The following is an 18971-nucleotide window of genomic DNA, read 5'->3' as shown; positions in this document are numbered from 1 at the left end:
ACTATATGGATCGCCTTTGTGGCGTATTTTGTAATAAGGACTTATGAAATGTACGATATATTGTTTGTTTGCCTCCGATGTGTTCTATAAAGGTTCTCAGGACAATAAATAAACATAAGACTCTGTATGATTGCCTGTACGGCGTACTCTGTTAGGCTTATGTGGCATGAACGATTAGGAATGTCTAGTATGATATGGATTTGAATGCCTATCTCTGTTGTAGGATATGATGAAATTCTTTTAGTATTGTGGTAAGTAAAGTTATGTTAAGGTATCGATATGTTCTAAGTTAAGAGCGAATAAGTTTTAATGGTTTCTATGAAGAAAAGATATGTGTCTGTGAGTTAAAAAGGGTATCCGTTATGATTATCTGAAAATGTGAAAAGTGAGGGGTATTGAATATTCTTCTAGAATTATTCTGAATCTGAATTAGTGTTATCTTGGGTTATAATATTTTGATATAAATTGATATGGAACTCGTCAAAATGGTCTATGAAGTGATTTATCAGTATGGATGTGTGTGATAATGAATTAGGGTATGTCTGAGTATGAATTGATGGTATTATATTTTGCATTAGTATTTACCAAACTTATATGTATCCGCCAGTTATAAATGTCAATGAACAACTTTTTGAGATAAGAGTATGAGATAAGGCAATGATTATTGGAAGTAGTCTTTGAGGGTATGTACTGTTAAGAAATTACTATGGGACAAGAGATTTATGAAACGTTTGGAAGAATTTCTCAGTTAGATAGATAAGGCAGATGGAGTATGATAAGAGCATGATAATTATGGTGGTATCTGCTGAAATAAATGATGCTGACTAATTGGCACCCAAAAGTTCATACAATAGTGTAAAGAAACCATTAAGGTAATGTCATAATGAGCTCACTAAGTACTTATGTACTTATAAGATTTGTTATTTCCTTTTAGGTATAAGAAAAGAGAATTCGCTTGAAGGGACGAGCTAGGATTATGCCAAAATGGTGGTGGAGTGGACTATTACGCATATAGTAGAGTTGTAGCATAGTCTAGGAATACGCCCATCAAGTCTGTAATAAATAAACTTCCATTTTGTAAGGATTTGATTCGACTCCATTGTAATCAAATATATTTTAAATGCATCCCTTATTTTCTTATAATAAGTATTTAATTAAAATGTCACAGTACATGTTTAAAAAAATAGGTAATTGTAAATTGTTTCTTGTAAGGATTTCATTCGTTGTTCTTGGCTTTCAACCAAACAATCTTCTTCACTATTCTCGTACCACTAAATGCTTTGAGTGTAGGCTCGAACCCTGTTGAATCAAAACACAGAACTAGAAAAAGTTCTCTCATTTTGGAATGAAAACAAAAATTCTCTCTTCTTAATAGAAATAGGTAGAATAATTATTCTGGAAAAATATATGTAATAGTTGAGAATAATTTCTCTCTATTTTTCGACAGAATAACAATCTCTCAAAGTTATGTTAACAACTTCACCGGTACTATATATTTATTGGAAGAGAAGGTAGAACTCTTGTACTCTATAATATGATCCAACCTGATTCAATTTTTCTATTTTCCAACATAAACTTTAATATTTATATATAAAAAATTATCATCCCTATTTTACCCTAACAAAATTTTGACAATCTTACCCTAGTAAAATTTTAACGATTTTGCCCCTGGTAAAATTTCGAGAAAATATGTTTAATATTTACAAATCAACACGTTCACTATTATCAAATGATTTATTTTTATTTTCAGGCTTCAAAATAGTCTAAAAACATAAAATCATTACTCCAATCATTTTTAAGTAATCCATATAGGATTGCAAATGGATCGATTCGATTTTCATTTTCATTTCCATTTCCATTTTAGTAAACCTACATTCATTTCCAAATGATTCCAATTATCTATTTCAGAGAAAACCATAATCATTCTTGAATGTTTCCCATTTCTCTTTTCATATTCATTCCGTTCATTTCTATTCAAACACACTATTCGTTTTTGGTTTCAACGAGCTAGCGGAGGGACCGATTAGACATATGTAGTTCAGGCTAAAATGATTTATAATTAAGTTCTGACTTTTTGCCTATTAATTATAGACTCATCTAGTCAGGAAGTCATTCTACTATAGTATCGTGATTGAGCTCTCCCCAACGACATACCAGTACGACAACAAATACTTAGTACTCATCCAGTGACCTTGCCATAAGTGTGTTACCTTCATAGAATATCATTGATCTATTTGGGATAATACCCATTCTCCCAATATGATCCCATTTCACCTCATGGTAACCATTACATCTTCCTTCATAAAAAGTCAATCACTATCAAATAGTGATCAATTCATCCATCATAAAGATGGACGACCCGTGGCCACGTTTAGTTTTCATCAACCATGTAATGCCAATGAGAGGATATCATTTACCCATGTTTTGGGCTATGAATTCCACTATTGTGAATGATGCTACATAGTACAGAAGTCGTACACCCAACGCACCAGCTTTTGGTTCCTTATCTAGTTGAGCTCAGGCTTTTACTTACATCAAAGTGTACAAGTCACACATACATAGTTCGCCATCCACTAAGGATTTGCTTCCATTTTGCTTTGGGTGCAAAAAGTATATGTGGAAAATTATATAGAGTATATTAATGTAATCAATGAATTTGTTTTATTAACTAATCTGTTCAAAAGAATTACAAGTTTACACACGAATATACTACACTCTGGGCACCAGATCCAATAATATGGTCATTTTGGAATGAAAGTCTTATGTTAGTAGTGATAATGGTCGATTTTGAACATATCATTTGGTATATAAATTAATGGTACATATTTTGGTTAAGTTTCATGTTATATGAATGATGATTTTGCTTTTGAATGGTTTGGTATGTTTAAGCTATCAATTACACTATATGAATAACTTAATTGGATTAATGAATTGTGACTCGTAAGCTACATGTTAAGTATGATTTATAACTTAGTGTAAGCTTTGGCTGATTTTTGTTAAGCTCTAGAATTGTTTAGCTATCAATTGGTATGATGAACATGTTTGAGGTTGTAATAGAAGCATTTTGGTATTGATAGATGAAAGGATTTGTGTGCGCTTAAATGTTGAATGCTTGGATTGTATGTTAAAGATTGGTTGATTTAAATGATTAGATACTTGAATTTGTTATTATTTGATTGGTTTAATAGCTTTATTCTTGTGTAAGGTGGAATGAAACAATTAGGAAATGGTTCGATTATGATTGAATTAAGTACCAAATGTGTATTTTTCCAAAGGGCAACGTCGCGACCTTGGGCTCTTGACGTTCAACGTCGTATGATAGAGAGTGCCGTGGCAATGTGCATATGCATGTTTTTGCGACGTGACTCACTGAGATGAACACACTGCGATAAGGGGATAACGAAGTCATGACGTCGATCCAAGAATTTAAAAACATCTCCATTTAGTTCTAAATCAAGCTCAAGTAAGCATAAGAGTTTTCGTAAACTTGTGTATGACCTAAAATTTATTGTATATCATATCATATGCATGTTTTGATTTTATTTAAATGTATAACGACATAAATTGAGCATATATTTGATCGTTGTTGCTTCGACAATGAGCATAGCATCCTATAGTTCGAACCAGATGATCGGGTCGAGCAAGTGTAACACCCCTAACCCGAATCCATCACTAGAATAGGGTTACGAAGCATTACCAGAGTTTACAAATCAAACAAATAGAAAATGAAAACATTTCATATCACATAACATTTATGTTAAAAACCAATCAAAATCATACATATTTTCCCTTAAACGAGCCCTTGAGGCCCAAATTACGTATTAGAAACAAATCGGGACTAAGTGGAAAACTCAAAAAATCTATCGAAAAAATTTAAAATTTTCAACACTACAGGGGTCAGACGACCATGAGACACGCCCGTGTCTTAGGCTGTGTGGACATTCGAAATAGGAACACATGGTTGTGTCCCAGCCCGTGTCCATGCCCGTGTAACTTACTGACTTGTGCCATACGGCTAAGCCATACGCCCGTGTGCCAGGCCGTATGAATATACTAACTTGCACTCTTTAAAAGATACAGGGGACACACGGCCATGTGTCACACACGGTTGAGACACACGCCCGTGTCTCTACCCGTGTGGATGAAAATAGACCATTTTACAAGCCATATTTCTCACCCAATTTTGTGCCAACCTACAATCAATATTATGCATATCAAAAGGCCATAATTAAGCAACCAAAACAAGCCAAAATAAGTGGCTAATCTCAACAAATTACATATAGGCCAACATTAAACAAAATACTTATATATGCCATTATAACCAAAATTAAAACATCCGAAAGTACCGTTAGAACTAATGGATAGTGTGATATAACTTCGACAAGCTTTCAACCCAATCGAGCTTCTGATAATCTGAAAGTAAAGGAAAACAACTACGTAAGCATAGTATGTAACACCCCTAACCCGTATCCATCGCCAGAATAGGGTTATAAAGCATTACCGAAGTTTACAAATTAATTTACAAACATTTCATTTCATCAAGCAATTCATATTTATAACCAATCAAAATCAAAACATTAATGAGCTAACGTTGGCCAATTTAACTTATACATGCCATTATAACTAGAATCAAATCATCCAAAATTACTGACAGAACCAATGGATAGTGTGATAGATCTCCGATAAGCTTCCAACCCAATCGAGCTTCCGATAATCATTTCAATGCATCTAATAATTATACATATTACCAATAATAATTCAATTCTAATAATAAAGCACATATTTATATAATATTCATCACCAAATAACATTCACTTTAATTAAAATTATATAGAATATAGTTCATACGAACTTACCAGGCTAAATTGCAGAAATACCAAAATTTAGAGACATTTTGGTAATTTTTTATTTTCCTCAATTTCCACCCGATCCTGATCTAAATTAATATTTTATTCAATTTATTAATTTATATAATAAAACAATTCATTTCATGCAATTTGGTCACTTTTGACATTTTACAAATTTACCCTTAAAATTTTACTTTTATTCAATTTAGTCCTTGAACCTAAAACATGCAAATTAATCATTTTAATGAAAACTCATGCTAGTTGAATAATCATATATTTTTCCTCCTCCTCCTCTCCATTTCCACATCCTTAATATATATAACATGCTTATATGTAACATTATCTATAATTTCACTATTTATTTATATGTTCATTCAAAGCTGTCCACTTGACGCATAGTCACTAAATTATTTATATCTTGAGCTACGAAACTCAAAATTAAGATCCGATAAATTTCACTAAAACTAGACTCACATATATTCTTACCATAAAATTTTCAGAATTTATGGTTCAGCCAATAAGTGCAGTTTATTCTTTAAAGTCATCCTTGTTCTGCTGTCTGCCAGTTTCGACCCTTCTTCACTAAAAATTAATTATCTCCTCATACGAGATTTGGATGATGTTACCATTTGTTTATATTGAAAATAGACTCATTAAGGATTTAAAAATATAAATTTAAGCCCCTAGTTATTTTTCTAAATTTTTTTATGATTTTTCAAAGTCAGAACAGGGGAACCCGAATTCATTCTGACATTGTCTCACAAAATTTATTATATCTCCAAAATTTATGGTGATTTTTAAAAGTTAACTTACTGCTGCCGTCCAAAACTGTTTTAGTGCAAGATGTTGATCACTAAGTTTATAACTCCCTTATTCCTTTTCTCTATAATATTTCTCATCACTTTCACTTATTTCCCTCCACTAATATATCAAGAACATAAGACCTTATATAATAAAACTCTACTATAACATCATTTCTATATTTTTTCAATAATATCAAGCTTCAAAATATATTGAAATCTTGATGTTCTTACGTTGTCCTATTAGTTTCAACCTTTAACTTGATTTTATCTCTCCTCCAGCTCCTCTTTCTTGAATCTAACTTGATATTCTAGCTCCCCATAATCTCTTTGTTATCTTTCTCTCTTGATGGATATGGAAATTCTTTTGATTTCTTGGTGAAAATGGTGAATTTTTGGTGGAAGGACCAATTTGTAAAGAAAGAAAAACTTTCTTTCATTCTCTCTTCTTCTCACGTTGGTGCATGGGAAAAAATGGTGGGATGGTGATTCTTCATCTTCCTTTTCTTATATATATATACTAAATAAAATATTATTTAAAAATAAAATTAAAATATTAATAAACTAAAATTTATTTAATTAATTTAAAATATCTCCAACATCATCATTTCCTTCTAGATTTTTCTCTCTTCTAATTGATCATTTTGTCCTTTATAATCTTTAAAAATTCTATCCTTGAGTCATCACTTAATTTGGTAAAAGTGCTATTTAGTCCCTCAAAATTCTTCACCTTTTCAATTTGGTCCTAATTCATCCATTTTCCTTAGTTTCTAGATTGTTTCACCCTTAAAAAACTTGCACCATTGGTCCTTCAACTTTTTCATATTTACACTTTACCGCCTCAAATTTTGAGTATTTACTCTTAATCAAAAAACATTTTCTCACTTTTGCGATTTAATCTTTTCTTGAATTAATATATCATAATATACTTCCCAATGTTGCCATAACTCAAAATTTCCCTTTTTTTCACTTTATTTCCTTATTTTACTATATTAAGAATACCTACTTTCTTCTGTAGTAATTTTCGGTATTATAGTAGTAATTTTCGGGATATTACATAGTAAGCTCGTATAAACTTTAATCATATCAATTCATTTCAAATATGAAATTTTTACATATCAAGAACAATCCAATATCGACACCACAAGATTCATGAAGCTATATTCAACAACTCACAAGGTGAATTAATCCATAGCATCACTTATACATATCATCCCTAGCATAGTAGGATTTTAAATAACTTTAAACCTTACCACTCTTTCATGAGCTCAAGCATATTCTCATTTGAACACTTTCCATTTCAATACAACTTATAATTAAACATATTACCATTCAACCAACAGCTTGGCATTTTCCTAATCATCAAACAACAACACTTGTTAGCATACTTGAACATATTTCATATAAATTCAACATCGATAATCTTATTATCTCAACATGTCACACTTAAGTTTATACTCGTCTCAACTTACATAATTTCCATGTATCAACATATCAAAGATATTCGTATATGTTCATGTCACGATACATATCATTCTCTTACCGTTTCTTCATATACATATATCATCCATTTCAATATATCATTCTATATCAATTTATCATGTACCATCATTTCCATGTATTTCATGTATATGCTTGTATTAGTTTGTATCAAACTCATATCGTACATTGCCCGTTGAAACATTTAGAATATCGTTGGATAACTTTCAAATTCATTAAATAAATCACTTTACCAAGACTTTCCCAAATCGAAGAATGACTTACGAATAAGAGTACATCGTTAACAGAAGCTCGTGAGAGTTGATCCACCCAAATCACTCCAACCAGAAAGTAAAACACGAGAGTTCGCAATAAATGTTAAACCCTGATTTACTTGGGTAATATGCCGATGTCTCCCTCCAATACTACCATACACCAATTTACGAATGTACTCAAATCCCGCGTTCAATTCAAACTGAGTATTAAATTCGATAATCCAACAATAATTCAATTCCAACAATAGAACATATATATATAATACCAATCACCAATTAACATTCACTTTAATCAAAATTATACAGAACACAGTTTATACGAACTTACCTGGTTAAATTGCAGAAATACCAAGATTTAGGAGCATTTTGGTAAATTTTTATTTTGCTCGATTTTCCACTTGACCTTGATATGAAGCAAAAATTGAAGAACCAACTTAAGCTCTCTTCTATGTCTGTTTTGAACCAAAAATTGAAAAAGAAATGTTTAGAAAACTATCCAAATCTAATTTGTTTAATTTGATTTCATCAAATTTACAATTTTGCCATTGAATGGCCTTATTTTATTTTTTTCTCTTATGCCGCCTCATCCTTTTAATTTAGGTTTAATTGCTTCTTAAGTCCTCCCTCATTTATTTATCAATCCATTTAATCACTTAAATATTATTATTAGTAAGTTTTGAACTTTTTCAATTTAGTCCTTTTAATTAATTAACTATCGAAACATTAAAATTTTTCAACAAAATTTTAATACTACCTTAATGACACTCGTAAATATTTATAAAAATATTTACGACTGCTTTATAGAAACGAGGTCCTAATACCTCACTTTTTAAAACCGCTTGACCTAATAAATCATTATAAAACACAAATTACTAATTCAAAATCTTTTTTAAAACCATATTTGACTCGTAAATATTAAATAATAATAATTATGAACTTACTTGCCAAATTTGGTGGCCTTAAATCACTGTTTCCGACACCACTAAAAAATAAAGTTGTTACAGCAGGGGGTGACTACCTCTCGATGTGCGAACACCGAGAGTGTAAATATTGCAAAAATGAAAAGAGAAAAGTTAAGTACAATTTTTGCAAGCACATAGGTCAAATTGTATTATAGATGTATTACAATAAAACACTTTGTAAGTATTTCTAAAGATCATACCCAAGGGATTGTAGATTGGAGAAAATCACCATTAGATCAATTACCAAAAGTAAATACTAATATAATTAAGTCATTAGTTAGTAGTGTTGATTCAGAATAAAATAAAGATAATAATTAAATTAAACTAAAAGCTACTTTTAGGTTAAGTTATCGGATTTTCCTATTCCTAGTTTCAACAATGCGAGCTTCCCAACCTAGAATCAATTGAAACCCTAATTATTAATTAGGTCAATAATTACCCTTAATTTAAGTACTTAACACCTTTAGCTATGAATACCCTATCAGTCTCACCGAAGCATACGGATACCCTCTTGGTCCCACCGCTTGGCACAAGTTTTACTGACCAGGATATCGTCTCGGTCTCACCTGCCTAAATCTTCTACTAGGGGCGTAACTTCCTAGTATGCTAAGTTCTCTTCAATAAATAAGTAATCTTAGATTATTATTTACTTAGCCAATTAATTAGTTTAACAATTAAATCATGCAAGATATTGATAAAACACAAGTTATAAATAAAAGAATAGGGAAAATAGAATGCTTATTAATAGATCGATAAAAGTGTGGATCTGAAACAATCTTCGCTCGCAAAAGTCTCATTTCAGAATAGGATCTTCCGATTACATGAACACAAAAATAACTAAGTAAAAACTAATAACGAAATAAAATCTGAAAGCTAAACAATAATCTCTGTTCAATCCCCCATTGAATTTGGTTATAATGTTGTTTATATAGAAAAAAATCCAAAGACTAAAGTGCATCTTCGTTTATAATGTTAATTAGGGTTTTAAGTTGGAAAAAGACCCCTAATTGCCCTAAAAATCGTAACCGTCACGCGCAGGGATATTTGGGCCGCGCAGAAGCCGTGTTGTAACATTCGCCTGCCGTGTTGCAACATAGGACCCGTGTCGTGAGACAACAGGGAGTTTCGTTCCAGGACTTGTTTTTGCTTTTGTCTTCGGTGTTGCGACATCAATGTCTTGGTGTCGCGAAATGGGCAGCAGTTTCGGCATAAATGTGCATCTTTAGCTCCCGATTTGACCTACATAACCACATAACCTTATTTAGATATCTAAGATGTAATAAAAACTACTAAAAACATAAATTACTAATCGAAGCATAAAAACATAGATATATACTAAAATAACTTGATTTAACTATTAAACAAGCTAAAGTTATGTGAAAAGATATGCAAATAATAGTGTAATTCATGGCGATCAAAGAAAGTTACAATTACTATAAATATCACAAGGCTTGATTTTAAGAAAATTATAAAATTTCATTGTGCTTGAAAAGCTTTGTTTTCTAAACTAATTTTTCAACAATAAACTACAATGAAACAACTTTATTAATAGAGGTATTTCAATAATTGAACCCACGAAAAATGATAATTAAATTAACTAGGTACAACTAATTAAAACAATCTAGATTTTTAGGTTTTCACTATTTTTACCGATTTTTAGGATTTCACTATTTCTACTAGACTTTTTAAGGTTTCACTATATATATATTAGATTTTGATTTTCATTATTTTATTGGATTTTAGGGTTTTGTTATTACTACAAGATTTTTAAGGTTTTGTTATATTATTAGATTTTTAGAGTTCCGTTATTCTTTAAGGGAGAGCATCACTCAGTTAAAAGCAACTTGATCGATGTAACCGATCAATTTAGTTAAGTCAATTTCGGCTAGCAAACCATATAAGTTGATTGGTTCGATTATTACATAACTAGATTTTTAAGGTTTTGTTATTTTATGGGAATTTTAGGGCTTTGCTATTCTTACTGGATTTTTAAGGTTTCACTGTTCTTTTATGCTTTTTAGGATTTTGCTATTCTTATCAGATTTTTAAGGCTTTGCTATTCTTATCGAATTTTAAGGTTTTGTTATTATTGTAAGATTTCTAGGTTTTCATTGTTTTTTTTATTTTTAGGGTTTCATTGTTTTACTAGATTTTAGGATTTTATTGTTTTGTTAAATTTTTAAGGTTTAGTTGTTTTTATCAATTGTTTAAGGATTCATTTTTATTGAAATTTTAATTTGACACTATGTCATGGCTAATGCTAACAGTTATATTGATATCTAAATAAAATTAAATTGTTATTGTCTTAGATTTAGATGGGCGGTACGTTGTGATGCATTTAGTTTACATTTTATTTTACGTTAAATTATCGTTATAAGATTTAATTTCACTATCACCATTATATTTACACTAACCATAGATAAATGTATTGTCCATTTAAGCCCTAGCGTAGTAGAAATAGAGAGTCGTGTTGGATCATCAAATTAAATGAGACACTACACTGACAACAGAGGCATGTAAGTCTTATACTAGAAGTCAGACCATCGCATTTACACCCTTAGCTGCATGATATTTCTCATTCACATACATATATATTAGTCGTGCTACCACTAAAGCGATAAGACGGACATGTTATTCTTGTATTACATGTACTTGCATAATCTTATGTTGTGTTTGCTTAATTAAAAGAAGAAGGTCTAATCCTTGTGTAAGGCATCATCGAGTTCTACTTTCAATCCTACACGATTCCGAATAGATGTAGAGGCATCCAAAGATGTTTTGCACTTGTTTTGTAACTCCTTCAACCTGCCAACGTCAAAATTATGCTTCTTGAACAATTTTCTTTGCCTGGACAAAAAGAGCGTCTTCATTAGATCTTGATATGTGGGATCTCTTGAAGTAAACAAGAAGTAAGCATAGCCTATGCCTACGATAATGGCTATGGTAAAATAAGCAATAGGTTCCATTACATCCCATGAGAATTCCCAAAATGTTAGCCGGAAGAACAATCCATATTGTGCCCCAATTAGTCCTAGACCACTCCAAAGGATGCGACGAACTTGCTTATGTGCTAGCACATCAATTTCTTCCTTCTTCTCTTGCAACCTCTTTAGCTCATCTCTTATAGGGTCATCTTCAGGAGCCAAAGCAAGAGGTACTGCTCTTCTAATCAGATCTACCACCTACGAAAGTGAAGAAAGTGAAGAAATTGATGCGTCTCCAGTTAAGAGAAAATATTTGGTTGTTCATGAAATGACAAGCACAACCTTAGGAAAAAAGAAGATTGGAGGCGAATTGAAGATCTTCTAGATATGCCAAAGGACACAACGTGCTTGTCAAATGTTGTTAGTTTGGATTTTGGAATTAGAAGAATTGGTTGTACTAGCCGACTGAGCACATAAAGCTGAAGAACTAAATAAAGAAAAGAGGCAGGCAGAGATGGAAGCCCGGACTTCAAGTAAAAGATTTATGGGCAAGCCACAATCGTCGACTTCAAAGAAATCAAAGAAATATCATGATCGTTCTGTCACATCTACGGGGTATTTTAGTAAAGACTGAGGTATTTAACGCTCTAATCCGAGATCTCAATCTCCATCTATAACAAGTCTAGGAAGTGTTAGAAGTCCTAAACCAAGATGCAAACATTGCAATAAATTGCATTTCGGTGACTGCCGCATGAGAAGCAGAGCTTGCTTTAGGTGTGGTTCTTTTGACCACTATCTCAGAGATTGCCCGGAAAGAGCTGAAAAAGATACAGTTTAGACTTAAAGACCGAGCAACCCTACCTCTAGAGGTAGACCACCTCGTCACTTCGGCAATGTTAGTGGTAGCTGAGGTGCAACAAAGATTCAATCGTTAAATCTGAAGCACGAGCACTTGCAAGGACATATGTTATTCGTGCAAGAGAGGATACCTCTGCACCAGACGTCATTACTAGTACTTTTTCTCCTCTTGATGCTGATATTACTGCTTTGATTGATCTTGGTTCAACATATTCATACATATGCACAAACTTAGTGTTTGTTAAAAATTTACCTGTCCAGTCCACTGAATTCGTGGTTAAGGTTTCAAATCCTTTGGACCAGTATGTGATTGTAAATAAAGTTTGTAAAAATTGTCCGTTAATGGTACGGGGTTATTGTTTCTTGGCTGATTTGATGTTGTTGCCATTTGATGAATCTGATGTAATTCTGGATATGGACTAGGGGTGTGCATTCGATTAACCGACCGGTTAATCGACCCGAAATAGTTATAACCGAATTAACCGACCTTCAAAATTTTTTAACCGTTAACAGAATCGAATTTAAAAAAAAAATTAAACGAACCGAATTTTTTTGGTTAAACCAGTCGGTTAACCGAATTAACCGAAAATCATATGATTTTTATTTTTGGTTAAAAATTAACCGACTTAACCGATTTAACCAACTTAACCTATTTGAATCACTACGTAATTAAAAAATTTACATAAGTCTTTGAATCACTACATAATTAAAAACATTACATAAGTCTTTGAATCACTACATAATTAAAAACAATACATAAGTCTTGAAATTAACACATAATTGAAATGTAAGTCTTTAATATTCTCTATTTATATTATATCCATTTCTTCTCTCCAAAAATCTCCATTTGCATTAAACCTAAAAAAAACATGTGCAAAAATTTAACATATAATAGAAATATACGCATTTTAAAAAATTAAATAATATAAACAAACGAATAGATTATAAGTGAACAAGAATAAGATAGTAAGCATACCCTTCAACTCACGAAAGCTTATGAATTTAGGGTAGGCTCTGATGTATTCCAAGAAAAGTCTAAACATTGAATCAATTAAATAAGTAGAAGTGATGTGGTAAAAAAATTGAAACTATTAAAATAAAACAATAAATATAACATTTTCGATCTTGTCAATATCTTGTATTTGTTCTTCAATCTTTTTGATGTCTTCTTGTGATGATGATTTTCGAAGCCAATCTTGAGTACACACAAGAGCTTGTACAATTTTAGGAGTTAAAGAACTCCTATATTGATCAAGCACACGTCCCCCGGTGCTAAATGCGACTCAAGCAATCAGAGAAACCGGTATAGCTAACACATCTCCGCCATTTTTGAAAGAGTGGGAAATCTAGGGCTGTTCACTTTCCACCACAATAAAATCTCAAAATCTTCAACAAATTCCTCATTAGCCTCAGCTAGATATTTATCCAACTCAGCTGTTTTATCCTCACCACAAATTTCCAACTCACGCTTTCTATACAAAGCTTGCATTCGCCTTTTCATTTTTTGTTGTGGTTCACTGAGAGAAACATGTGTTGGCACACTCAATTGGCTACTGGCTACAAGTATTATGAAGTGGAGGCTTATACTCATCAAACAATTCATATAAAGATTTCTTCAATTTTTGCATCATTTCACAAGCTTTTTCAGAACTAGACATTTCACCAAGAGCAAATTCAAGATACTTTAGTTTTTGTCTAGGATCTAAAATACAGGCAACAAACATAAGCAAATTCAGCTTATCAATATCACCCCAATACTTATCATACTTCTCTTTCATCTTGATAGCCATAACACAGAAATCAACATTACTTTTTAACTGAGCGTCTTGTAAAAGAACATCAATTTTAGAAAGCTCATCAAAAAAATTATTGGACGTGACATATGAAGTGCTAGATATACGCAAAGTGACTTCATAAAAGTGTTCCAAGAAATCCCTCAAGTTTCTAACATTATCCCAATCATCCACACTAGGCCAACCCTCTCCCCTTTCAAGTTCAACCCTAAAGTTTGTATCTTGCTCCTCAAATCCCTCAAAAGCTCTCTCAAAATTCTGAGCAGTGTCTAACATTAAGTAGGTTGAGTTCCACCTAGTACAAACATCAAGACACAACATCTTCTTGCACTCTATCTTTTCCACCACAACACATTCCTTAAACTTTTGTATTCTAGCTAGAGATTGTCTCACATATCTAACAGCCCCCTAACACGTTCAACAGATTTATTCATTTCCTTTAAGCCTTCAACAACAATCAAATTAACAATGTGTGCCATGCATCTAATACGAAGATATTAACCATTTTGAACTAAACCCCCTCGAGGGTTAAATTTCTTTCTCAAATAACCAATAGCAACATCATTTGAACTTGCATTATCAACAGTAACAGTAAACAACTTATCAATCCTCCAATTTAACAAGCATTTCTCAATCACCATCCCAATGGACTCACCCTTATAACTAGAAATTTGACAGAAGTTTAAAATCTTTTTATTCAATTTCCAATCATTATCAATAAAGTGAGCAGTGATGCACAAATAATTAACTCTTTGCAAAGAAGTCCATGTGTCAGTAGTTAAGCAAACTCTAGAACAAGAACTTCTCAAAAGTTGTTTTATCTTGATCCTTTCATCTAAATACAATTCATAAACATCCCTAGTCATAGTAGTTCGTGAAGGAATATGAAACCTAGGACATGCCACAAACATAATTTCTTAAAACCTTCACTTTCAACAAACTTGAAAGGTAATTCATCAATCACAATCATTTGTGCTAATCCTTTCCTACATGCTTCTTGATCAAATCTCCAAGTTGAAAGATTCCCTTCCCTCCCTTCAACTCCCTTTCTAGGTAAAACTAGTTGTCCTTGAGTATTTTCAACAACATTACTAGGATTTTTCTTACATGAACCAATATGATATTTCAATGACCCTGTACCATTTTTTTTCATATCATAACAAAATTCCTTTTGAAAATAATTACATTTAGCCTTACTTGCACCCTCACTATTAATAATCTTAGTGAAGTGAGACCAAACTTCTGACCTTTGAGGAGCGGCTTTTCTTTTCCCGGTAGTCCCATTTGTTTGGCCTGAAGCTCCAACTCTCGAATTTTCAGAATCTATCGAAGTAGGAGGTGTAACACTACCCTCAATAGATGTTAGTTCAGTTGACATTCTGCAAAAAAATAAAAAATAAAATAAATTAAAATAATATCGACTCATCAATTCGGAGAGACAAAGGTTGAAATTGGTTAGCAAAAACACAAGCATTAGAAGAGTCAACAACGCAAATTTAGGCATTAGCCACTAGATTAGGAGTCATTTTTTTCATCTTATTTTGAAAATGTAGAGATTAAAAAATAATATTTTATATGATTTATATTTTAATAATTTAACCGTTAAATTTGTACTAATTGATATTTTATTTAAAAAAATAATAGATGCTGACATTGATATTTGTTGGCTAAAGATCCAGCCTAATAATATGCCAATGTGACATATTTTTAATTAGTCTAAAACAATAAAATAAATTTACAATTAATTCATATTTTGAAAGACACGTGGAAGGAAGCAGAATTGGATAGGTGTTGCTGCTCAAGAGAAGATGTGGATATAAATTTGATTTCAGATTTTAAAAACCCATCACTATGAAAATGATAAGTTAATTGCACCACGTTAGAAATTGCTGGTGCAGAAAGTGTCCAAAATTTACTTGTATTTTTATTAATATTTTAATAATTTAACTGTTAAATATTTAAAATATTATCCATTAAATGTATTTTTCTATTCATATGGATTATGCATTTTTATTAATTTAATAATATTCTATTAATAAAAAATATCAACTTTATTAATATTTTAAAATTATATGCAACATGATATTAAAAGTTGACTTCTTTTTAAAAATATCAAACATTAGAGAAAATATCTACCTGATATTAATTAAATTAATAAAAGATCATTTAATAAGAAGAATTAACAAGTGGCAAACAGTTACTTCCAAAACAACTTAACAAGCGTCGAGGTTGGAAAACATGAGATCATGAGTAAAATATCTATATAAAACCATCTGAACCCAAACATAAATGCCAAATTTTGTTATTACTCCCTATAACTTTTAAATTTTATAATTTAATTATTATGCGAAAATAACATAGTTTAATTTAATAAATCTAACGACTGTGATTAAAATTGAAAATTCAATTTTTTAAAAGATAATAAAATAATAATTGATTAAGTTAAAGTAAAGGGACTAAATACATCAGTTGTGTATAGTAGAAAGACTTGTTAGAAAATTCGATCGAAAATAAAATCTAACGACAGTGCTTAAGATCCTCCTACTTTAATGTTTTGAGTCCATATCAATCTATTCTCTAGATGTGAACTGTGGTGTCTCTAAGGATCTTTTTCTACATACAAGCATTCTTCCTATTTTTTCTCAAGAATTTAACATTACACTTTTACTTAAATGCAGATACTCTTTTACCTATTGCTTAAAGGTTGTTTTCCAGATTTTTGCGGGTTAGTATATGCAAATTAAGAGCTTGAGCAGCAAGCAAAGCAAGAGTGATGAAGTAATTGAAACAATTATATCTTAATATAATGTCAGTATCTTTGAAAATTGAAATGGAAACAATTGTCAAAACAAATTCAGTATATTTCAAATTGAAGGCGATGACAACAGTAAATGTACATACATACATGAATACGAGAAAATTAGTCTGTTATGGCTTCAGTTTCTTAAGTAATTACTGTATCACTCTCCATGATACACCATTGATTAAAATTTTTTTGCTAAAAACTCAAAAACCATTGCCTCTTTCGATGGTAAAACCGTATAAAATTGAACTTCATACGTAGTTTGCAGCAAAAATATTGAAGAAATTACATATTTTGGATCAACCCTTTTTATGTTTTGGTCATTACTACTTGAATTTTTAGGGAGGGATAAGGGGAGCTGTCGGTAAGGTAGATGAACTAAACAAAACAAAACCCTAAAATTAAAAATATATCTGCCATTGAAGAAATTGGAAAAAAAAAAACAAAGGGAAATTAGAAGAAAGCAAACCTGACCTCTGGGTATTGATGTGCTGGAAGAGAAATGGATAGCAAAAATGGTGGATTTTCACGATTCGACTGAAAATCTGATATTGAGATTAAGAAATAAAAACCCGATGGCAGATTTGTAAGTTGTGACTTTGTGCCTACTGAGTGCTCTTGAGAAAAGGCTTGGTTCTTGGGCTTGGAGCCTGGAGGAGAGAAAATAAATTGGGTTGGCCGGCTGGGTTTAATTAAGGCCCATTACCCTGCAAAATTCAATTAAATCAAAAAAATTTGGTTAAGCGACCGATTTCAAACCGATTTAACCGTTAACCGAAAATTTAAAAAATTCTTAACCGACCAATTAACCGAATTTAGTCGGTTAACCGAATTTTTTCGGTTTTACCTGAATTTTGCACACCCCTAGTATGGACTGGTTAACTCAGCATGATGTAGTGGTAAATTGTAAACAGAAGTACATTGTGTTAAAATGTCAGAATGGTGAATTACTCCGTGTTGAATCTGATAAACTGGATGGGTTGTTTAATATGATCTCAGCTATATTAGTACAGAAATATATCAGAAAAGGGTATGATGCCTATCTTGCATATGTATTGGACACTAAAGTATTTGAGTCGAAGATTAAATCAGTGCCGGTTGTTTGTGAGTATCCTAATGTGTTTCCGGAAGAATTACCCTAATTACCGCCGGTTAGAGAAGTAGAATTTTCTATAAATCTTATTCCAGGGACAACACCGATATCTATAGCACCTTACAAAATGGCTCCGATGGAATTAAAAGAGTTGAAAGTACAGTTGCAAGAATTGACTGACAGAGGTTTTGCTCGACCTAACTCATCACCTTGGGGTGCACCGGTTTTATTTGTAACAGCCCAATTTTTAGTAGTGTCAGAATAGTGATTTGAGATCACTAAATTCGATGAAAAAGTTAGAAAAATTTATTAATTAATAATTATAAGTTAAGTGTGATTTTAGAAATATTTTTGAATTAGTGAATTTTGTGATTTAAAAGAAATTATTAGGTAAATTGGGTCAAAAACGAGGTATCGAGACCTCGATATTATAAACTGAGCCGTGAATATTTTTATAAATATTTATGGAGTGTCATTAGGGTAGTATTAAAGTTTCGTTAAGAAATTTTAAAGTTTTGATGGTTAATTGATTAAAATGATTAAATTGCACTAGAGATAAAAGTTTAATTAAAGATTAAAGAAAAGTTAAAAGGACTAAATAGGCAATTATGCCTTTTTCTAAAGTTGAGACGGCATAACTAAGGAAATATCTGAGATATTTTAGTTAATATATGTAATACCCAAATTTTTCCCCGCCTTAGCCCAAATATTAAAACCCAAATAATAAATAAATAAAACCAAATTCAAAGTCCATTTACATAGTCCCGGTCCAGGTTACAGCAAAATTACAGACCCAAAATCTAACCGAATTAACCTAGTCCAATATAATAGGCTCAATTTAAATCCAAGACTATAAACAGACCTTAAACTCAACTTTCATAACTAGGTTATAGTGGCCCAATTAGCCCAAAATCAGAAACCCTAAGGGTTTCTAGACCATTCTGGTGCAAGCGCAGCATTGATCCTCTGCTCCGGCGTCGTAGGCAAACCCAAACCAGAACCCCGCACGTGTATCACCACCAGGTGCGTGCGTCATCCCCTCCGTACCTCCAGGCTGGCCGAATACCTGCAAAAACACACAAACAAGCAGCAAAACGAAGAAAAAAACAAAAGAGAGCAACAAAAAGAAAATAGAAA

The 18971-nt window shown here is 31.8% G+C and overlaps 1 protein-coding gene across 1 annotated transcript; it reads right to left on the bottom strand.

The window, feature by feature from the left end:
• Positions 1-11059: 11059 nt before the first annotated feature.
• LOC105800872 (calcium uniporter protein 5, mitochondrial) lies at positions 11060-12294 on the bottom strand. Its single transcript, XM_012632246.2, has 2 exons — positions 12277-12294; positions 11060-11545 (listed from the first exon to the last, which is right to left on the bottom strand). Exons 1-2 carry the CDS (start codon positions 12292-12294, stop codon positions 11060-11062), a joined length of 504 nt encoding a protein of 167 aa, XP_012487700.1.
• Positions 12295-18971: the final 6677 nt, after the last annotated feature.

Source organism: Gossypium raimondii, chromosome 11 (assembly GCF_025698545.1).
Source record: "Gossypium raimondii isolate GPD5lz chromosome 11, ASM2569854v1, whole genome shotgun sequence".
Classification (NCBI taxonomy): domain Eukaryota; kingdom Viridiplantae; phylum Streptophyta; class Magnoliopsida; order Malvales; family Malvaceae; genus Gossypium; species Gossypium raimondii.
The sequence above is the reverse complement of the archived record's forward strand: the minus strand, read 5'-3'. Positions and strand labels throughout refer to the sequence as shown.